This window comes from Euleptes europaea, chromosome 18 (genome assembly GCF_029931775.1).
Source record: "Euleptes europaea isolate rEulEur1 chromosome 18, rEulEur1.hap1, whole genome shotgun sequence".
NCBI lineage: Eukaryota > Metazoa > Chordata > Lepidosauria > Squamata > Sphaerodactylidae > Euleptes > Euleptes europaea.
The window spans coordinates 11,990,147-12,013,132 of record NC_079329.1 but is presented as its reverse complement, the minus strand read 5'-3'; the positions used below and the strand labels follow the sequence as shown (position 1 = coordinate 12,013,132).

Genomic DNA, 22,986 nt, shown 5'->3' with positions numbered 1-22,986 from the left:
CTGAACGAGCCATCGAGTGTATTAGGTGCTGCCCCAGACACACTAAGCAAGCCTTGGTAGGGATGAGACAGTCTTTGTGAAGAGGAAACAGTCTTCTTGCTGTTTCCCTACCAGAGAGGGATGTCTCCTTTTCCCATTCCCCAAACGGGATGGCTGTTACCACTGCCCAATCAACAAGGCACTTTCAACACAATCTCTAGGTACGGTCCTGCTTCTACTCAAAAAATGATAACGAACAGAGAGGGAAAGCCACAGTTTCAGCCATTCAACATTTTTAATCATTTCACTTTCGATTTGCACCGATAATTAAAAAACGCGATACAATTTTTAAAGTTTCCCACCTGTCACAGGGACTGTATATGAGCACCCCCTCTTCAGCCAGGCCCACTGGCATGCCCTTGGACACAACCCCCCAACCCCCCCCACGTTCCATGGCCCGATCCTGCCGTTCCCCTTTAAGGAAACTGTCGAGATTTTTTCCATGATGATCGTCTTTGAGAGGGGAATGTATCCCCCCCCCAAGATTCTTCTCTGGGGGGGGGCAATATAAAAGGACGGGGGAGGGCATTTACAAAGGAAGGAATGGAGCATGTGGCAGAGTAGGAGGGCACCATCCTTGCTGAATCAGTTGCGGACTAAAAACGTTTGTGCTAAAAAAAAAAAAAGATCTGGGCTAAGAGAACTACATTTTTAACATACACACAGGAAGCTATCCCTCATATCTTCACTATGAAGAATGGTTTTCGTGCACTTTAGCCACATGTATTCTTCACAACTTGTGTATATATCACACGCAATGCTGCAGTGGCCATGAGACACACACACAGTTAAAAAACACAATTTCTGAGAAACAAGCTAGGCTGCATGTGTGTGCTTAAACGTGAATTAAATTTGTGGCCAAGTGCACCAAACACATCCAGTTCCTTCACATGCATCCCAACTGTTGCTATGTACCCCTGTCCTGGACCCCTCTGCTGAACAGATAGGGAGACTTTTTTTTTCTTCTGGATGCTTCGGGGGGGGGGGGGAACCCACTGCACAAGAAAGCTTGATGTCCCAGTATTTGGACACTAGCTTTGGGGGACTCACACACATGCACAACATCATGAAATTTAGGTACCTGCTCCTAGTCCAACGATAGCCTCCTTAGCATCAGGGATTTGGGCATTTTTGCCCAGAAGGTTAGAGGAAACATGGGCTCACTACGCTGCAAAGGTACGGGGCGGCTTCCTCTGCAGGAATGGTTTTCGGCGGACAGACAGAGGAGATAGAGGCGATGCGTTTCAAGATGCGTTCCCTCCCCGCAAGAGAACCTGGAGTCAAATTAAGGGATCTAAGTGAACAGGCAGCTCAGGAGCCAAGAGCTTTGTTAAGACGCGGGGGATGAGTTACATATTGTCTTTACAGCAGGTCAGTCCTGATTGGGCAAGCAGTCAATGAAAGGGAAATTCCACCAGGAGGAGGAAGATCTTTGAAAAGCCAGAGCAGACCACGGGCCCCTATAGGGTGAAGGCAACATCCCATCATGCCAGTCATCTCAAACGTGGGGTGCTGGTAGAAGGACAGCACTGCAGGGAACCAGACTGCTGTGCCTATGACATTGCGGCTTCTGTCCTCTGCACTGTACAGACCAGATCGCGACGAGACGACCTACGCAAGTCAAGAGGCATGCTGTGGTTTCTTATGTCCGCCTGCCTGAACCCGGACACTGCCTATTTCAGGTTGCACGGGTGTCCTTTGGAAAAGTGTTCCTGCCTTGCTCAGGACCTGGAGATGGGAGAAGAGAAATTCATCATGTTCACCATCATCTAACAAATCGAGGAGGGGCTCAGTGGTAGAGCATCTGTTTGGCATGCAGAAGGTCCCAGGTTCAATCCCTGGCATCTCCAGTTAAAGGGACCAGGCAGGTAGGTGATGTGAAAGACCTCTGCCTGAGACTCCGGAGAACCGCTGCCAGTCTGAGTAGACAATACTGACTTTGATTCAGTATAAGGCAGCTTCATGTGTTCAAATTGTGCACACTGGTCCAGAAAGCAAACGGGGAAGGAGCAGCAACATGGCTCCTCTTGAAAGAGTACCTCTTCCTATCTTTGAACTATGTGTTTGCGAGAATGTGTTCACACTAAAGACCCACCCAACCTATTCACAAAGGAAGACTGAGTTGGCTCCTCTGAAGAAAGCGAAGCAAATGAGAATTCTGGGAAATTGTCACAACTTTGCTGAACACAATCCTCTGGTCCAGTTCAAGGCATTTTCTCGCCCCCAAGAAAGGTACATTTGAAGAAGAAGAGTTGGTTTTTATATGCCGACTTTCTCTACCACTTAAGGAGGAATCAAACCAGCTTACAATCTCCTTCCCCTCCCCACAACAGACACCCTGTGAGGTAGGTGGGGCTGAGAGAGCTGTGACTAGCTCAAGGTCACCCAGCTGACTTCATGTGGAGGAGTGGGGAAACAAATCCAGTTCACCAGATTAGCCTCCGCCACTTATGTTGAGGAGTAGGGAATCGAACCCAGTTCTCCAGATCAGAGTCCACAGCTCCAAACCACTGCTCTTAACCACTACACCAAGCTGGCTCTCCATCTGTCATTTCCTGGGCCTGCACGGCCACCAGATTTAAGCCATTACCTCCAGGGCTTGACTTGATCCCCAACTGGCCCCAGGAGGTATTACCACTGCTGGTGCCTGGGGGCTGGCACCTTCCTCACTGTGCAGTCCCAAGCAGTTGCTCAATTGGCTCAGCCAGAGAACCGGCCCTGACAATCCTCCTTCTGGGATATAGAGGGAATAGGAAAGAAGGGCCTTATCTGTAGTGGCACCAAAGTTACAGAACTTCTGCAGGGAAACTGGCTCGATTGACGTTGTTTTTGCCTCGAGATGCCAGGCAAAGACCAAGGGTTTTTGTTATTGTTGTTCTTCCTGTTCTGATTTACGCTGACCTAGTTAGGACGCATGCCAAATTACTTGGATGATAGGCCTGTATTATGGAATCCAGCAGTGTATTGAGGCTTTTATCACAATCACTAGCCGTCTTAGAGACATTTTTCATAATGTAGGATATAAATATTTTAATAAAAGCGCTTGCTTCCTAACGGCCCCGTACCGCCCCCTTCCAAATTACCGAGGAGTGACTTTAAGTGAATCTAGCTTCTTAATTCCACCCTCCTGCAAATGTCTGCCTTCCAGCTTGTACTCACTTCCTTCAGGATTTTTTCTCTGAGCTCTGTGTGAGTCAAGGGTCTGTGGTCATCTTCAGGGGTTGCGTCCTGGCCTGATCTGCAAAGCGCAGAAGAAAAGATGGAATTTGCAGGACAAAGAGAGGATTCTCTTGCACCAATTATCAACCAATCCATGCCTCCTACTTTTTCTTCTTCTAAAAAGCAGTGGCCCCTATCAAATCCCATACAATTCTGGAATTATGGCTCCTACCTTTCTTACTTTAAGAGGGGAGTGGATATGTTCATGGAGGAAAGGGGTATTCACGGCTACTAGTTAAAATGGATGCTAGTCATGAGGCATGCCTATTCTCTCCAGGATCAGAGGAGCATGCCTATTATCTTAGGTGCTGTGGAACACAGGCAGGATGGTGCTGCTGCAGTCGTCTATTTTGGGGGCTTCCTAGAGGCCCCTGGTTGGCCACTGTGTGAACAGACTGCTGGACTTGATGGGCCTTGGTCTGATCCAGCAGGGCTTTTCTTATGTTCTTATGTACTTCAAGGTAACCCCACCCGAAATGCTAGCTTCCACTATCTTCTGCTCTAACTAGGACCGGTGCCTCTTTTTCCTGACAGAGGCTCTTCCTTTCCTTTATGGACCTAGATAACAGGAGGACAAGCAGAAAGTCAACAAGTGCAACGTTTTCTAGGCACGGCAGTGCAGTTATCAGGGAAGCTGTTCCTGTTGACTTTCTGCCTGTGGCGTGGCAACAGGCCTTTTTGAGAAAAGTAAAGCTAGCATGACCTATGGTTAGACTATGAAGATCTGGGTTCCAACCCCACTCTGCTATGAAGCTCATGGGGTGCCCTTGAGGCTGAGGGAGAGAGGGGCTGGGCCAAGCACCTCTCGGGGCTGATATGAGGATAAAATTGCGAGAACCACATTTACCAGCCTCAGCTCTTTGAAGGGTGGGCAGGGTAAGACTGCGATAGGCTAGGTGGAAACTAAAAACCCTGGATCTGATCCAGTAGACCCCATTCCAAGCATCTGACACAATCTTTGGTGGTTTTAACTGGGGGTCCCCGACATGGCACCAACATGGGAGCCATAGTGCCCGCCAACACCTTTCCTGGCCTCTGTCAAGTGTTTTTAGAAACTGGGCATAGCCAGGGGGGGCTTTCGCCAGGGGGGGCTTTCGCCCGGGGGGGAGGGGCTGTGGCCCAGAGGCAGAGCATCTGCTCGACATGCAGAAGGTCCCAGGTTCAATCCCCACCATCTCCAGTTAAAGGGACTAGGCAGATAGGTGATGTGAAAGACCTCTGCCTGAGACCCTGGAGAGCTGCTGCCGGTCTGAGTAGACAATACTGACTTTGATGGACCAAGGGTCTGATTCAGTATAAGGCAGCTTCACGTGTTCGAAACACTTCTGGTTGGCAGTGCAGATTTTTAAAAACGTTGCTTTAGCAGCAGCTGCCACCAAAGCACAAGGCTCTTCACTGTGTGACTGAAGGGAAGCTGCAGCAGCCCTTTTGTGGCTGCACCCGCCACGTTGGGTCAGAATTCCAAAGGTGCCTGCAGGCTCAAAAAGATTGAGGACCCCTGCTTTGACCTACTAGTCCTTATTTTGCTTTTAAGGATCCCAGCATTCTCGAACCCCAGACACACTCTTAAATTTCTCTGTAGGATAACTTTTCTTGGGGGAGTGGGAAAACCAAGGCCCCTCGGGGTGGTACTGGGCACTGCCCTACTTCTTACGAGGCAGTGGGCGGCCGGACGCTGAACCGGCGATTTGGAATCACAGGCATCTGCCCCAGAACCAACTGGACCGTCTCCAAGGTGTCGTAAGGCTTGTCTTGTTCCTGCGGAGGAACAGAACATGTGGTTTGAGCCAGGAGTTCTAAAATAAAATTTAAAAATCCCAGATCTCTACAGCTGACCACCTTGCCTCCCCGACTGGCCCAGGTCAGTCCATTTCTCCTACTCTGTCAAAACTGAGCAAAAGTACTGGCCACAGCTGTTGTTAGCATCTTGGCTTTCATTTTTAAAGAGGGCTTCTAGTCCTCATTCCTTCAGGAACACATTTGGAAAACTGCCGACCCAAAAATGCTCAGGGGATGAAAACGAGGTGCCGTGATGCTTTCAGCCACTGTGAATTGCATTGTACAGTTCCAAAGTAATGTTTTCCCCCCCACACAGACACACTGGTGAGGCTGGCCTGAATGTTGCCTCCTTCCATAGAATCATAGAGTTGGAAGGGACCACCAGGGTCATCTAGTCCAACCCCCTGCACAATGCAAGAAATTCACAACTACCTCCCCCCCGCCCACACACACACCCAGTGGCCCCTACTCCATGCTCAGAAGATGGCCAAGGTGCCCTCCCTCTCATGATCTGCCTAAGGTCATAGAATCAGCATTGCTGACAGATGGCCATCTAGCATCTGTTTAAAAACCTCCAGGGAAGGAGATCTTACCATCTCCTGAGGAAGCCTGTTCCACTGAGGAACCGCTCTTCCTAATGTCTAGATGGAAACTCTTTTGATTTAATTTCAACCCGTTGGTTCTGGTTCGGCCTTCTGGGGCAACAGAAAACAACTCGGCACCCTCCTCTACATGACAGCTCTTCAAATACTTGAAGATGGTTCTCATATCCCCTCTCAGTCTTCTCTTCAGGCTAAACATACCCAGCTCATTCAACCTTTCCCAGTAGGATTTGGTCTCCAGACCCCCCACCATCTTTGTTGCCCTCCTCTGGACCCGTTCCAGCTTGTTTACATCCTTCTTAAATTGTGGTGTCCAAAACTGAACACAATACTCTAGGTGAGGTCTAACCAGAGCAAAGAACAGTGAGAAGGCTCTCAGGAAAAAAACCTTTCTTCAAGAGGAATGAGCTGAAAACACGAAAACTAGTTCTCCACGACTGTGCCTCCATCAGCCCTCGTGGAGGTTTCCCCCCTGCCTCTCTGGTCCCGCTTACCTCAGCCTTACTGTAGGCAAGCATAGCCAAAAATTGGTTGATCCTTTGCTCGATCACGCCCAGGTAGACCGTGATGTTCTCATTCCGCGCGGCTCTCGACCCCCCCAGCACTTTATCCAGCACCGAGGAGTCGCACTGCAGCTTCCTAAAGAGAGACTCGATTTCTTCCAGAGGAGCGGGAGAGAAAGTGACGTGAATAAGTGAATGACTCCTGGCCCCCAAGTCCCCGACCTTCCCGTTGCCCTCCGAGAGAACCCAGAGAGCGTGGGCACAGTCTCAATTCACCCTTATGGATAATAACCAACCGACAGGCAGATGCTTTGCCAGTACCATCTGGCCAACCACTGACATGTCTCAGGAACTATGTATAGGACAACCGATTCTTATTTTCTTTTCTTTTTTAAAAAGAAGGATCTAGCTCATGATATGCTCTCTCAACCTACTTTGGCCTCTGATTAAACAAGTTCTGCATGGTTTCCAAAAGCTGCAAAACCTTTTTGAGTGGAAGCAACTGTGGAAACACATGAACGCGTGAAGCTGCCTTATACTGAATCAGACCCTGGGTCCGTCAAAGTCAGTATTGTCTACTCAGACGGGCAGTGGCTCTCCAGGGTCTCAGGTGGAGGTCTTTCACATCACCTACTGGCCTAGCCCCACAATTTGTATCATGCTGGCTACCCACTCTGTTAGGCCTTTCCCACACATCTGCAAGATTGCTATGGGAGTACGACATCTACCCTCTAGCAGGTAATACGACAGGCTGAGAATGCCAGTTTTAAGACAACAGGAAGTTCCTAGTCCTCAAGGTTGTAACAGCAACAACCACCACCTTCAAAATGTCTGTGGCCCTCCTTTCCCAGTCAGCAGCATCTGAGCTTCTGCAAGGGCAGTTCCCTGTTAGCAAAACCTGGCATCGCAGCCCTTCGCTCCTTACCGCTTTTGAACATCTCCCAAATCTTGGTCTGGGCCTTCAGCAGAACCTCGAGCCGTTTCGCCTCGTTCACAGCTGCCTCCAGCTGAACTTCGACTTCCCTTAAGCGTGACTGCATCTCCGTTCGTGCCCGGGCCCCCTGTGCCTGGACCCTCTCTATCTCATGATTGAGCTGGAGGACAAAGTTAGGGAAAAGGTCTGGGTAGTTGTTTGTGCCATTTTAGGTTGGCGACACCAAGGCGCATTTTCCCAATATAATTGGTACCGGGGGGGAGGGGGTCGATGCCGATGATGCACCGTGCACAAAACAAAACAGTGGGCTAGATCATAGAATCATAGAGTTGGAAGGGACCACCAGGGTCATCTAGTCCAACCCCCTGCACAATGCAGGAAATTATAGAATCATAGAGTTGGAGCGGACCACCAGGGTCATCTAGTTCAACCCCTTGCACAATGCAGGAAATTCACGACTATCTCCCCCGCACACCCCCAGTGACCCCTACTCCATGCCCAGAAGATTGGCAAGGTGCCCTCCCTCTCATCATCTGCTTAAGGTCATAGAATCAGCATTGCTGACAGATGGCCATCTAAAAAAAAGGTAAAGGTCCCCTGTGCAAGCACCAGGTCATTCTTGACCCATGGGGTGATGTCACATCCCGGCATTTTCTAGGCAGACTTTGTTTACAGGGTGGTTTGCCAGTGCCTTCCCCAGTCATCTTCCCTTTACCCCCAGCAAGCTGGGTACTCATTTGACCGACCTCGGAAGGATGGAAGGCTGAATCAACCTTGAGCTGGCTACCTGAAACCAACTTCCCTCTCATCATCTGCTTAAGGTCATAGGATCAGCATTGCTGACAGATGGCCATCTAGCCTCTGCGTAAAAACCTCCACCTCCAGAGGAAGCCTGTTCCACTGAGGAACCGCTCTAACTTGTTAGAAAATTCTTCTTAATGTTTAGATGTGATAGTGGAGGCAGCTTGAAGGGAAGGTCTCCCACTGTCCACAAACTGGGATGGCCCATTACGTTTTGGGGAGCAGAGGTGCACACCCTGCAACTTCGGGCTCGAGCCACTCTAAAGCGGGAACCACGAACCAATTTTAGCCCTGGTTAGCAGGATACAGCAGCAGTCCCTCCCCCCCCCCCAATCAACATCCTGAAGGTCTAGGTGAGGAAGTAGTAAGATCAGGGATACCTGCAGTGATTGGAAGCAGGTAAAAAATAAAGAATAGTGTTGTAAAAAGCAAAGTATGAAAATGACAACACCAGGCTAAAGAATGGAACAATATGCAGTGAAATGGACAAGAAATATACAAGAAATACCACAATCTATAACAACCTGCACAATGTCTAAACACACATGAAGATAAACATTACAGCCCAACCTCACCTGGAGGCAATGTTTATCTTCATGTGTGTTTAGGCATTATGTAGATTGTTATATATTGTAGTATTTCTTGTATGTTTCTTGACCATTTTACTATTCTTTAGCCTGGTGTTGTTGTGACTGGAAGCAAAGCAAAGGGTCATGAAGCTCCGCCCAGAATCCCCGGAGATCAATGGGCCCTTTACCTTCAGAGCCAGAAGGGATGGAAGCATCATTTTAAAGTAAAGGAGGAGGGCAACCATTTGCCAAATGCCTGCTTCCACATGGAGGTTTTGCTTCGGTTTTGCGTCTAAACTGGGGCAAGTTTTATGGGGAGCATCCACCTACATCCCCTAAATCGTCCATGCTCCGTGTCTTCCCCCGCGTTTCTGGAATCTTTCCCAAGGACTGCAGTCAAGGCTCCCTTCTGCACCGTGTGGAGAGGCAGGAGCATGTTTCTGCAGGCCCCACATGTATTTGCCCTGTTTTCCTTCCCAGCCTGCTTATAATTATAACTGCCATTCTCTCTGCCCCGCCCCGGTTGCCATCCTCCAGGTACTAGCTGGAGATCACCTGATATTACAACTGATCTCCAGCCGATAGAGATCAGTTCCCCTGGAGAAAACAGCCGCTTGGGCAAATGGACTCCAAGACACTGAAGTCCCTCCCCTCCCCAAACCCTGCCCTCCTCAGGCTCTGCCCCAAAAAACTCCAGGTATTTCCCAACCTGGAACTGGCAACCCTACCCCCCACCACCACTGTATCACCAAGTGGCTTTAAAAAAAATCAGTAACTACCATATCACTGTGGCTTAACACTACAGCAATATACTGATCAGTTATCAGTTGGGGAGGGGGCATGGCTCAGTGGTAGAGCATCTGCTTGGCATGCAGAAGGTCCCAGATTCAATCCCCGGCATCTCCAGTTAAAGGGACTAGGCAAGGAGGTGATGTGAAAGACCTCTGCCTGAGACCCTGGAGAGCCGCTGCTGGTCTGCGTAGAGAATACTGACTTTGATGGACCAGGGGTCTGATTCAGTATAAGGCAGCTTAATGTGTGTTCATGTGTTCAGTTATTTTTGTTTTAAAGGGGAGGGAAATAGCACTTTGGTGGCAAGGAGGAGAGGGATGAGGCAAGGAAAGCTACCATGTAGATGCTGCATCATTGCTGCAAAATCCTCTGCATTCACAACAGCAACAGAAGGAGTATGGAAAATAGTTGCCTCGTGGAAGCAGTCACATACTTGCCTCGTGGAAGCAGTCACATACTTTTCTTTGGCAATGAAGGACAGCTTACGTTTGTGCTCCTCCTTGAAATCCATATCAAATCCATAATACCCCACAGTCTAGCAGCTGCTGCTGCTGGTTTCCGGAATCTAGGAATTCAGATTCTACCACCCGGGAGAGATACATGCTACACACATGAACACATGAAGCTGCCTTCTACTGAATCAGACCCTCGGCCCATCAAAGTCAGTATTGTCTGCTCAGACCAGCAGCGGCTCTCCAGGTTCTCAGGCACGGGTCTTTCATATCACCTACTTGCCTAGTCCCTTTAACTGGAGATGCCGGGGATTGAACCTGGGACCTTCTGCAAGCCAAGCAGATGCTCTACAAACTGAGCTACAGCCCCTCCCCTACACGTACGGGCACAGCTCAGCTATTCTGCACACATTCCAATCGCCATACCGGCTTCCCATCCCCCCCTGGATGCTAACTGTAATTTTAGTCACTGCAGAAAATGAAAGAGTATTTTTCTTTTACAGAAATTGCAAAAAAAAAAAGAAAAAACCCGAAAAAGAAGCAAAGAAACATGGAACTCTGATCACCTCAGCGATTTGTTCCCGGATCTGTTCCATGTGGTTGTTTTGTTCGTTGACGTAGTTGAACTCAGCAAAGTTCCGCTCCTCCTCTACGGCAGGAAGGGAAAAGAGTCAGGTGGATCCCTACTCATGAACTAGCCGGTGCCAGATGGGACCCAGCATGCCCAAGAGGGAAAGCTGCCCCCCATTGCATTCTGGGATGCTCTCCCGGTGCAAGGGAGCCCCAGAGGACAGCCCATGCTCCCCCTCCCCAGAGGATAAGGGTCCCTTCCCCACAGACATCACCTGCAGCGAACTTATCCAGCACATCATCCAGGGAACTCGTGCCAGTAAGGTCCATCAGCTTCTCACAGGCCTCTTGGTAAGAGTCAAGCAGCTCTTCGTCGGGCCCTCGCCGTTTGCGGTCTTGCTCTGATGGGAAGGAAGGTCGTTTATGCATGGGAGTTTTACCTGAGTTTCATTACTGGCTGGACCCACACTTTCCTCTTGGGAATCTATGCACCGGCAGTCTCCAAGCTCAAATCAAGACCCTGCCCCTTTAAATGCGGCTTTGTAATTGGCTTACTTGTAGAGCTTACTGAGAGAGAAAATCCCCCCCAACCCAATTGCCACATAAAGGAAGCATTTTAAGAACAACAACAACAACAAAGCAGAGCAATCTGAAAGGGGGGGGAGGAGAAATCCAAGCCTCGGTTTTAAAAGAGCTCTGAGGAAGCAGGAAGTATTTGAATCCCCACCTCTGTCCATGCTGCTTTGTAATTGGCTGTGAGCAAAACCAAGCTTGCATGTCCTGCACTTTGCCTTCTGCAAGGGAATTTCACCCGGGCTTTGCTCAGGGAAGATGGAAGAGTCGGGTTAACAGAGGAATGGGAAGACCCGGACATTGCGAGGGCTGGGCACGAAGTCATCTCTAATGGACGGAAAACTCCAAGGAACAACCGAGACAGACTGGGGGCAAATGTGAGCGAAAGTACTCATGCATATTGTGTGCATACCCCACAGAACACAGAACGTAGGCATGCTGACCAGGGTAGATCTAAGCCAAGAAGAAGGCAGGCCCAAACACATGGAAGAAGAAGAGGAGGAGAAGGAGGAGGAAGAGTTGGTTTTTATATGCCAACTTTCTCTACCACTTAAGGAAGACTCAAACTGGCTTACAATCACCTTCGCTTCCCCTCCCCACAACTGACACCCTGTGAGGTAGGTGGGGCTGAGAAAGTGTGACTAGCCCAAGGTCACCCAGCTGGCTTTATGTGCAGGAGTAGGGAAACAAGTCCAGTTCACCAGATTAGCCTCCGTTGCTCATGTGGAGGAGTGGGGACTCAAACCAGGTTCTCCAGACCAGAGTCCACCGCTCTGAACCACCGCTCTTAACCACTACACCACGCTGGTTCACCACAGCTATCAAGCTAGCACAGTCCTGACTAGTACAATATGCTGCAACATCTAGAAATGCTTGCCGGCTCAATAGTGTATTTAATAAGGGAGGAGTGAAGAGGGGGAGGGGGAGAGAGAGATAGAGAGAGACTGCCCCCATCCATTCAGTACAACAGAGTAATTGGCTCTGTGTATAAATATGTATATATTTACACACATATAATATCGTTGTCTAAAGTAAACTTTTTACATCTCTAAAATATACATATTTAAAATATTAGATTTTCAGCTAGCACTAATAAAAAGTTAAGTGAGACCCCAAGATAAAAATAACTAGGTAGGCTGGGCCTACCCATTAAAATAACTAGCTAAGTCATAAGAAAATAAGAACATAAGAAAGGCCCTGCTGGATCAGACCAAGGCCCATCAAGTCCAGCAGTCTGTTCGTACCATCGCCAACCAGGTGCCTCTAGGAAGCCACAAACAAGACGACTGCAGCAGCACCATCCTGCCTGTGTTCCACAGCACACAATATAATAGGCCTGCTCCTCTGATACTGAGAGAATAGGTATGCAGCATGAGTCGTATCCATTCTAACTAATAACCATGAATACCCCTTTCCTCCATGAATATGTCCACTCCCCTCATAAAGCCCTCCAAGCTGGCAGCCATCACCACATCCTGGGGCAGGGAGTTCCACAATTTAATTATGCGTTGTGTGAAAAAATACTTCCTTTTATCTGTTTTGAATCTCTCACCCTCCAGCTTCAGCTGATGACCCCGTGTTCTAGTATTATGGGAGAGGGAGAAAAACCTCTCTCTGTCCACTCTCTCCAAACCATGCATAATTTTATAGACCTCTATTATGTCTCCCCTTAGCTGCCTTCTTTCCAAGCTAAACAACCCTAAGAGTCTTAACCGCTCCCCATAGTCAAGACCACCCAGGACAACCCTGAATTCCATCCCAGCATCCCTTGTTTTCAAGCACTCCGCTACTCCCAGATTAGACCAGTCAGTCTCCGGGCGGGGGGGGGGGGATATTGGCTCTAGGCTCCACACACACACCTTGTTTTTCCTTGGCCTTCAACGCCTCCTCAGTGAGCTTCCGCTCCTGCAGTTTGATGGTGACGAATTCATCCACGCGGCGGTCGTGTTCCAGGATGCGGGTTAATTCTTTCAGCTCAAATTCGTACTGTTTGAGGTCCTTCCGTGTCTTGTCCTGCAGCTGGCTCATGCGGTTCTGCGCCTCATCCCTGCAATTTACCCCAGTGGACAGAGAGGGGCAAGATGAGTGTGTCTGTATTTTGGCTGAGAATAAGCCCAGGAATCCCAGGCCCCAACTTCCCTGATAAACAATTAAGAGACTGTTAATTTACTTCATTTATCAGTTCTTGTAGGTTATCCGGGCTGTGTGACCATGGTCTTGGTATTTTCTTTCCTGACGTTTTGCCAGCAGCTGTGGCAGGCATCTTCAGAGGACTAACACTGAAGGACAGTACTCCTCTGAAGATGCCTGCCACAGCTGCTGGCAAAACGTCAGGAAAGAAAATACCAAGACCACAGTCACACAGCCCGGATAACCTACAAGAACTGATGAACTCTGACCGTGAAAGCCTTCGACAATACTTCATTTATACTTCACCGTTCTCCCCGAAGGGGACCCAAGGCAGCTTACATTGTTCTCCTCTCCTGTTTTATCCTCACAACAACCCTGTGAGGTAGGGTAGGCGGAGAGTGTATGACTAGCCCAAGGTCACCCAGCAAGTTTCTGTGGCGGTGCGGAGGATTTGAACCGGGCCCTCCCAGATCCTGGCCTGCCACCGTAACCACTACACACACTGCCTGTCTTGCCCACACTAAACCCGTTCCCCGTACTCAAAAGCCTGTGGGGTGACCATGGGAGCTGTGAGAATCGTGCGAGCTGCGGGCCTGGAAGGCCCCTGACCGCTCTCTCTGACCTGAACACCTGCTTTGCATACTCAAGGTGCCAGACTCAGCCCTGGGCATCTCCATTTAGAACAGGGGTGTCAAACTCAATTGTTATGAGGGCCGGATGTGACATAAATGTCACTTGGTTGGGCCGGGCCATGCCTCGACAGCCCAGATTTGAGGGGGGGATGGCTGGCTCAGCAGGCTCGCAGGCCAGATAAGAGTTCTCAAGGGGCCAGATCCGGCCTGTGGGCCTCATGTTTGACACCCCTAATCTACACTCTGTTACCGACGTTAAGCCGTGCCAATTGTTTCATGGCTGGCTCCAACTCCTGCCATCTTGTGGCAGCTCAAAAAGGTTGAGGACTCCTCAGTCGCACTGTCTTGGTAGTAAGGGCCCAGCATCTGAATGCAGGGTGCATTTCCCCCCAAGGCACAGAAACAGTAACTCCCTTCCCTAACCTTGCATCGTAGGCTGCTGAGGAAGTGCTGATCATGGCCCCAACGTTCCTGCGGGTATCCAGGAGCTCCTGAGAAACAAAAGGGGGGGAGCCTTCAGATCCATCCCTTATCATAGTGCAACCTGACTAGCCTGTTACAACTTTCCATCCCCTGCTAGTGGCCCAGTCACAGCTCTTCCCTTCTCTCCAAATCTTTGTCACCTGCTCCACAACAGAAGCAAACACAACACAACTGGGAGGTTTTGCCGCTCTCTAGATGCACATTTTCCCCATCCTAATTCTCAAAACTCTGCATGAGTACTTATTGTTGAGTTTTTAGTATTTGGATGGGGAGAATGTGCATCTAAAGCAGGGGTGGGGAACATCAGTCCCAGGGGCTGTTTAAGGCCCACAAAATCATTTGGACCGGCCCTTCGTGGGTCCTGGCAGGTCTCTAGCTCAGAAGGATCTAAGACTGGCGATCCGCCCCCTCCCCAAACACACTTTTGCAAAAGGAACTGGGGAGAACAGAGTGAAGGAGCCCCTCCCCACCATCCTCCTCCTTGAAAAAGCAGCCCCAGTGGCAGCATTTGCAAAAGGGAAAAAAAGGACTTTTGTTAAAAGGATCATCACAGAACTAACCAGCAGGTGTAATTCTGCCCTCAGACAACCCACCGCCCTGAGCGATCAAGCCCGTACAAACTAAAGTTAAAGCTGGCTAATCAGAAGCAGAGTGGTTGTGAGAAATGGTTGATTCAACACAAGTGTTAACTGTGGATCAGTCTGGAAAAGTCCTCAGAATTAAGTTGATCAAGTATAGGTTGACTCGACACATACTGGACCATGCGGAAGACCGCCCCCCTTAACCTGGGCCCATTCAACCTGAGTCAACTGACAAAAGCAAAAAAAAAAAAAAAAAATAGCGAGGAAAAGATGGAAGCAGAAAGTGGTCTTGCGTATCGACCCTCATGACGATATTGGGTCTGACCACCATCATGTGATATGAATAAAGTAGGCGTTTTATAGCTTTCCACATCAGAATCTACAGCTTGTCAATTGCAAGATTTGGATTTCTTGGGGGGGAACCCATTCTAAATCACATAATGCAGTTTCACAACAGACTCTTTCTCAACCAATGAAAAGTCCTGATTTTATATAGCTCCCTCAACAGCCAATTGCACCCTTCCATTCTGAACTAGAGTCTTCACCAGGCAACCAGACCCAACCTTCTGTAACAGAACTTTTACTTGCCTCTGGTATGACTTCAGTTTCCTTCAGAAACTTAGACAATTATGTCCCGCCATCTCCCTCTGCTTCTCTCCTAGCACAATCCTACCTTCTCTCGATTTTTGTAAAGCTGTTCAAAGCTATCGTGCCCAAGCTGGAGAGCTTCTAGATCTTCGCGAAGCTGTGAGTTGACTACAAGCTGACAATTGAATTGCGTGGTGGCCTGGAAACAAAAAGCGAGTGAGAAAATGGAGGCAGCCGGGGAGTCCTGGCTCTCAGCTCCCCCCCGGACACCGACGACCATTTTTTTTTTACCCTGTCTAACTGGTTCTCCAACGTCTGTACCCTCTTCCGTAGTTGGGCCTTCTGTTTTTGGATCAAGTGTCCATTGCCCACTTCCTTGGTCTGGACTGTCAAACGCTTCACCCAGCTTTGGATCTATCAGTGATAAGGAAGAGAGTGGAAAGATGGGGCTAAGGCAGAAAACAGCAACAACCAGCCCTTGTGATAGCACCGAATCACCCAAGACTCACATGAACACATGAAGCTGCCTTCTACTGAATGAGACCCTTGGTCCATCAAAGTCAGCATTGTTTACTCAGACCAGCAGCGGCTCTCCAGGGTCTCAGGCAGGGTCTTTCACATCACCTACTTGCCTAGTCCCTTGAACTGGAGATGCCGGGGATTGAAACTGGGACCTTCTGCATGCCAAGCAGATGCTCTGCCACTGAGCCACAGCCCCTCCCCAATTCTTCTCCTAGCTCCTCTGATCCAACAGATTAGACGGAGGAGTCCTAGCACCCAAGCATTCCAGTATTTCTCTTTTGCAGGATATGGTGAAAAAGGAAAACATTGTTTTTGTAGAAGTTCCTGTATTCCCCACCCTCATTACACACTATCTGGTGTTCCTTTTCTAATGGACTGGAATGCAGCCTTATTGCATTAATCCATTAGGCCTGTTTAGATGGCCAGCTTCTGGGCAGCCAAAGATCTGACTACACACACTTTGATTTTTTGTTCGTTTGTCAGTAAACAACTTCTAATACTTTCTCCAATGGTACCTTGTTTTTTTGCCCTCAAAGTCACAACCGACTTATGGCAACCCTGTAGGATTTTAAAGGCAAGAGACATTCAGAGGTGGTTTGCCATTTCCTGCGTCTGTGGTGGTCTCCCACCCAAATACTAACCAGGGCCGACCCTGCTTAGCTTCTGAGATCTGACGACATCGGGCCATCCTGAGCCATTCAGGCCAGGGCACATCGTTTTAGCTGCCTCAATAGCCCTTTGACTGAAATGAGGACTAAAATGAGAGCCAGTGTGGTGTAGTGGTTAAGAGCGGTGGACTCTGATCTGGAGAACCGGGTTCGATTCCCCACCCCTACACACAAAGCCAGCTGGGTGACCCTTGGGCAAGTCACAGCTCTGTTAGAGCTCTCTCAGCCCCACCTACCTCTCAGGGTGTCTGTTGTGGGGAGGGGAAGGGAAGGTGATTGTAAGCCGGTTTGAGTCTCCCTTAAGTGGTAGAGAAAGTCGTCATAAAACCAACTCTTCTTCTTCTAAAAACTGCTTTTATTGAAACATTCTGGTTCCCAGTCCTTCTCTCTCTCCATACCTCTCGATCCAGCAGGGCTATTCTCTTCTTCTCTTGCATTATCTCCTCCTCCACGTCATCCCGGCGCCCCAACATGGCACGCAGGCTGTTGGCTTGATCTCTCTCTCGCTGCCGGGTGTAGCGGCTCTCGGCCACGGCCTGCCTGCGCAGGAGCTGCTCGTTCTCATTCTCCAGGCGCTTTACCTCCAGCCTGCTCGAGGAAGAGGAAGAGATGGCTGGCAGGATGAGATGGCGGGACTGGACAGGGCGGGCACGGGCTGGCGCTCCATGGTAGCAGTGACGACCTTTGGCTGGGACCGGTGGCAGCGCCAGCTCAAGAGACCTTTGGGGGCACGGCTACGGGAGTGACCAATGAGCCGGGGCTTTGAGACAGAACAGGCAAAGCTCTCCCAAAGCTTCTGATGGGGTGCAGAGACCAGGCATGAAAGTGGGAGCAGGGTGGCGTTCCGCAATAAAAGAGGCACCACTGTCTTTTGACTTAGAAGAGGTGTTGCGTTTGTTAAAGGGGGGGGGAAGATGTTGCGGGGAAGGAAGTGGCGTCAGGAATGAAGACTCCCAAGTTCCCTAGAAAGGAAGTAAGGATCTGTGGGTCAGAGCAGGGGAGGGGGATGCCAGGGTTCGGGGCTGTCTGACCGCTGAGTAGAGCTGATTACCCCAGGGGAGGAACGAAGAAGGCAGGGCTCCTGGAGGTGGTGTGAGATGTGGCGGTATGATGAGGGACAGGAGAAATCATGGGTGCCGCATCGGCGGCTAAGCAAATGTGAGAAGGCACATCACCGCATGAGGCACCGAGTCCTTGTATGTGCAAGTACATGTGTGAGCTGGATGGCGGGGTAAAGATTTTAGCCGGACTTGTAAACAAGGAACAGTTCATGCGTGCACCCCCCCACAGGTCTCGCATGACCAGACCAAACTGCCTGATTGTGTGTTACCACGTGCTTATCAGTTGCCGTGCGCACTTCTGTTATGTCAATAACTACACCTGTACAAGGGGATGGGCAGTTTTTAAAGGTTCATTTTATGATTATTATTTTTCTTTTAGTAGGGAAGGTACAACTCCTGGTGAGACTCACCCAAACTGAAACTGGCCGTTTCAGAAAGAGGTATGAGAGGCACAAAGAGGACATGTATCGAAGAGGCGCCAACACAACCACACCTCTGTACCAGAAACGATGGCCAAGAGATACCCCTCCCTCACCAAAGCGGAGGAAAATGCAGCAACCTCCCACCAAACTGTGGTGGAACGGAAAGCTAGAAGGTGAGAACAGAGGCATTCAAAAAAATTTGAGGCCGGGGGTAGTTCCCCCACCATAGATTTGGTTTGAAACAGAGATCCCAGCTTTCGGGGGGTACGCATGCCCCTTGAGCCTCTCGCACAAGTATTGTGGGTTTCTACGTGGCTTCCAAAACCTGCGAAACCTGTTGGAGCAGAAGCAACGTGTTGGAGAGGGGGGAGTGTGAATGTATGGCTATTTTTACATTGTCAATTTTGATGCACGCTCAAAGCTCTTTTTTAAAATCCGACTTTAAAAATGCCTTTTCATGGTCCCCATGCAAAAAGAGAAGTTTCACTCCCCCCACTCGCCTGCTTCTTTGTTCCTGTTTGCATAGCCGTTAGCATATGCACAGCTAACGCGGCTCTGTTGTTTTGCATGGTTCCTTGTGGAGGATTCTTCATGGCAAACACCAAAGGTCACGTTAAGTGGGCTCTTTAGCAATGCGAAGCAGGTCTGCACCGGCTTTGCAGACACTTCCAGAATAACGGTTCAGTGTGCAAAATATGCGGGGCAAGTCAGCCTGGAACGCACTAATTACCATGCAAAAATGGCCTGCTTCTGAACCATTGGAAGCAAAGTTCCTTGGAAGGCATTTCCAGTTCTCATGAAAGCAATCAACTGTCTGGCTTAAAAAGACAGACCACGACTTTCTGCTGCAACTAAAACAAGAACCGAAACCCACTACCCTACCCTGCCCCACTCCATCTGTTCTCTCCCCCCTCGGCTCTCAGACCCAACCTAAGCGTTACTGTTTTTACATAGTTGGGGCCAGAGGCGGATCTACTGAGAAACTAATGAAGTTTAAGCTTCAGGTCCCCTAATCCCGGAGGGGCCCCCTGAAGCAGCTTTTTTTAATGAGTGGATTTCTCAACAAAATCGATGGGGTTTTTAAAGTGAAAGAATCATAAGCCAATGGGTTGGAGTACTTAATATTGACTTTAGAATGTGCTCTAATACCCATTTCATATGGCCTCAAAATGTCCCTGTAATTGGTCAAATTTCAAAATTTTCACAGGGGCTTGCAGTGCTCGAACCCTCAGCTGTAAGGGCTCTCCTAGCTCGCCATAACCATTCACAGCCTACGTTTTGGCAGCTGGATTGTCAGATCCTTTGTTGGTGCACAGCTTAATAGTTCTGTAGTTTTATTTCATCCCTGTATGGCCCATTTTCAAGGACTCCACCCCACCACCCTGTTCTCCGCCATTTGGGCCTCGAGGTCCTTGCAAGGGCAGCAAGGCCCTTTGGACCTTGTTGGATGTTGCCCTATTGTTGGTGGTTGTGAAGGGGCCCCCATAACAGTTCAAGCTTCAGGGCCCAAAAAATTTAGGTCCGCCACTGGTTGTGGCTGAGTTCCTTTTGGTACCTGAACCCAACTCTTTAAAAACTGTAACGTTTAGTTTGGCCCTCGCACACATCCATTTCCAGGGAGCCAGAATTTGGTAAAGGACGCCGGGGGCTTACGTACATCTGCCTGCGAATGGTTTCCCTGGATTCCAAGGCGTAGGCGTGACGGTCCCCTTCCAAGAGGCGGAACTGGCGCTGGAGTTTGGCCAACTCGCTTTCAGCTGGTGGACCACAATGCAAAGGGGCAAGGAAGGAACGGGGAGGGAAGAAAGGGGGTTAGAAAAGCCAGCGCACCCGTCTCCAACCTGGGATCACTTCCTCCTCTCTGAAGGATGGAGGGCTCCCTGCTAAAAGATGCAAGGGACCCGTTGCAGGGCGGAGGAGAAGCGTAGGCTCTGCAGTCCACACACAGCTGGGTTTTCCCACACCTGCATGGGTACCTGTTTCCCCCAGGACACGTTCTGTATATGCCATAGGCCGCGGGGCCAAGCCGAAACACTCCAAGCCCTGGTTAAGCTCTCATTTTACCTGCATGATCCCACTTGAACACCGCCTTATGGATGCCCTTAGATGCCCTTTCCTTAGCAACAAAGGTCCCTAGGTTCCTTGACTACCTTATTCCCAGAAAGTTAGCGACTTGCTTTCATGCAGTCTCACGTTCAACGTGCGTCCCACATAGATGGGCCAGGATTTGACGGTTTGTGCCTCAGTAACTTTTCATCTCATCCCTGCTTTGTTTCAAAGCCAGCGCTCCCCCAAAAGAGGCCCGGTTCTAAGAGTAACTCGTAAAGCCAACTGAGGCTTGTGGACAGCAGCCAAGGTGTCCCGGTTCGGTCTCTTGGGCCTCATTCTTTTGGACACAAAGGCCTTGTCTCTCTCTGTTTCCTTTTCAGAGCTGACTCCTCTGGCTCTCCTCAGAAACATTTAAGCTTGGCAAGACAAAAACAAAAAAACTCTCCAGTCCCTTCCCTGCTCTCCCTGACAAAGTTTGAGGGAAATGTCTCTCGTTTGATTGGGGGAAGAAGAAGAAGGGTTGGTTTTTAAAGGCCAACTTTCTCTGCCACTTAAGGGAGACTCTAACCGGCTTACAATAACCTTCCCTTCCCCTCCCCACACCAGACACCCTGTAAGTTAGGTGGGGCGGAGAGAGTGTGACTAGCCCACGGTCACCCAGCTGGCTTTGTGTGTAGGAGTGGGGAAACAAATCCAGTTTGCCATAGTAGCGTCCGCTGCTCATGTGGAGGAGTGGGGAATCAAACTCCAGAGTCCACAGCCCCAAACCACCGCTCTTAACCACTACACCACGTAACTGGGGTAAAGTAACTGAGGTACAAACCGTCAAATCCTGGCCCGTCTATGTGGGACGCATGCTGAGCGTGAGACTGCGTGAGAATTCAGAAAGCGAGTCACTAACTTTCTGGCAATACGGTAGTACAACCACCTCTCAGCTCTAGGTTTGGCACTCCATTCCACCCCAATTTGCAGGGTGGGCTCCACTTCCCGTTTGCGACAACCGGGTCTAGATTCAGTGATTTACAGTGCCATCCTATGCAGAGTTAAGCCTTTCTATTCCCGCTGACTTCACTGGGCTTGGGGGCAGAATGAACTCTGCTTAGAAGGGCACCGTTAATTACACACATTTTGTGACAGGGAGCTATCCACCATCTTCTCAGCAAGAATCTCTCTTGCTGTATGCCTCATAGTTTCCCCCATGTCATTGGCTGCTTTTGGAACAGCACTAAAGGAACCCTGTCTGCCAAGAACCTTTATGAAATCGCCAGACATGTATCTTAGTTTACAAGATGAAGACACAGATATTTTATAGCGTATGCATAGTCAGTGTGATGCTATGTACGCTTACTCAGAAGTCCAGGGGTGGGCTTACTCCCAAGTAACCGGGCATGGGATTCAGCTTTGGCTGAGCACTACCCATAGGAAGTTCACCAACCACAATATGGTTTTGCCCTGCCTCGTGGTATATACATGCATGTAAAGAATGCAACAGTTATGGGCCCTTGGGAACCTTCACTAAAACTTGATGTTTGAAAAGTTCTGGCATAACTCCTCCATGACACAACTGCAGCTTTTCACTGTCATTTTCCAGTGATTAGGCTGAAGGGAGGAAGACGTTTTACGCCTGAGGGTGAAAGCAACAGAGGCAAAAACCCGTTTCAGAAGTGTAAACACAGCCCAAAATGAGCATTGAGGAAACAATGCGGCAGCGAGGCGGGCAAAATTAAGACAGGCCCTCACCCAAACCTGAAGAGTAGCCACAACTCCTAAATAGATCCTCCATAACCAGAAGCAGTATACCTCAGAACATCTGATGCTGGGGACTAACTACCGGGGTGGGGTGGGGAACCTTCACGCCCTGATTTCCCTGAAGCGTTTAGCCCTCTGCTGGAAACTGACCAGCTAAGCCTGGCCCAATCCAGCAGGGCTTTTCTTAAGTTCTCAGCCTTGGCAAAAGCAAACTGAAGTAGTGAGCCAGAAAAAGAATCCTTTCTGCTTCCCCATTCCGGTGAAAGGAAAAAAAAAATTTCATCAGATGACACACTGGGATGAATTCACAAATTCCATCCAGGGCTGCGAAATCTCTACCTTCCCCTCCTCCCCCCAAGCAAGCATCCCCGTGGCAATATTCTCCTTCCCTCCCAAGGAAATTACCAAGGGCATCCAAGTCGACATCGCTGCTTTCTGAGCGGAGGCTGGGGGCAGATTTGTAGAACGGCATCTTCAGTGTCTTCCTGCTGACAGAAGGAATGAGAAAACAGAGAGAGCGTGTTAAAGGTGAGAAATCCTTGTCGCTTCCTGAAATTCTTTGCTTTGAGATAACAAATTCTTTGCTTCAAAATCTTCTCTTGCAAATAGACATTGGTCTCTCATGATAACCTTCTCCCCAAGTGCACTCTGGATTCTAATCATTATTTATGTACTGCTTTCCACTTCAAATCTTACAGATCAAACCACCAAAATGTTAGAACAGCCAATTCAACTAAAGTAATAAGATGACAGAGCCAATAAAAATGCAAAGCAAAAGGTAAAAAAAAAATGCAAAGCAACAAAAAAAATGGGTAAAAGCAGCAACTGCTAAAAACAACAGCCAGAAAAATCAAACAAAAGTCTTGGGCCTATTTAAAAAAAAAAAAATCAGCAGACATCTAAATGATTACAACACTGGCACCTCACAAAAGTTTCTGGGGTGTACATTCCATAAATGAGACACAACCCCCAAAAGTCTCCCCGCACACATACACTCTGGTCACCATCTAATCTCTGAAGGTGAAGACTGTTGGAAAATATGCCCTTCTTTACGGTGTCACTTGCCTCCACATTCAGAGGGGGGAACTGACCAGAGAGTCAGATAGATAGACAGGACAGAGAGGGTCGTCTCTAGTTACACCTCACCCTCATTTCCTGTCCCCTTTGATGTTTAGAGTTATATTGTCAGGGAAACTTCCCTTCTCTCTCTTCTTCCCTTTTGCCCCTCATCCAAGCAAGACGGTAGGCGCCGTGCGCTCTGCGCACTG

The 22,986-nt window shown here is 49.2% G+C and overlaps 1 protein-coding gene across 1 annotated transcript; it reads right to left on the bottom strand.

The window, feature by feature from the left end:
• Nucleotides 1-1,659: 1,659 nt before the first annotated feature.
• On the bottom strand, nucleotides 1,660-22,190 carry ODAD1 (outer dynein arm docking complex subunit 1). Its single transcript, XM_056863952.1, has 14 exons — nucleotides 22,124-22,190; nucleotides 19,578-19,677; nucleotides 16,836-17,025; nucleotides 15,539-15,661; nucleotides 15,333-15,446; nucleotides 14,019-14,086; nucleotides 12,693-12,880; nucleotides 10,536-10,661; nucleotides 10,257-10,339; nucleotides 7,068-7,236; nucleotides 6,134-6,297; nucleotides 4,913-5,016; nucleotides 3,199-3,277; nucleotides 1,660-1,767 (listed from the first exon to the last, which is right to left on the bottom strand). The coding sequence occupies exons 1-14, from the start codon at nucleotides 22,188-22,190 to the stop codon at nucleotides 1,660-1,662; spliced, it is 1,683 nt and encodes a 560-aa protein (XP_056719930.1).
• Nucleotides 22,191-22,986: the final 796 nt, after the last annotated feature.

Coding starts and splice junctions, on each gene's coding strand:
- ODAD1 (XM_056863952.1), bottom strand. CDS start 22,190: ATGCCGTTCTACAAATCTGCCCCCAGCCTCCGCTCAGAAAGCAGCGAT. Junction 14,087..15,332: donor TTTACAAAAATCGAGAGAAG/GTAGGATTGTGC, acceptor TTTGTTTCTCAG/GAGCTCCTGGATACCCGCAG. Junction 10,340..10,535: donor GCTGGATAAGTTCGCTGCAG/GTGATGTCTGTG, acceptor TTCCTGCCGTAG/AGGAGGAGCGGAACTTTGCT.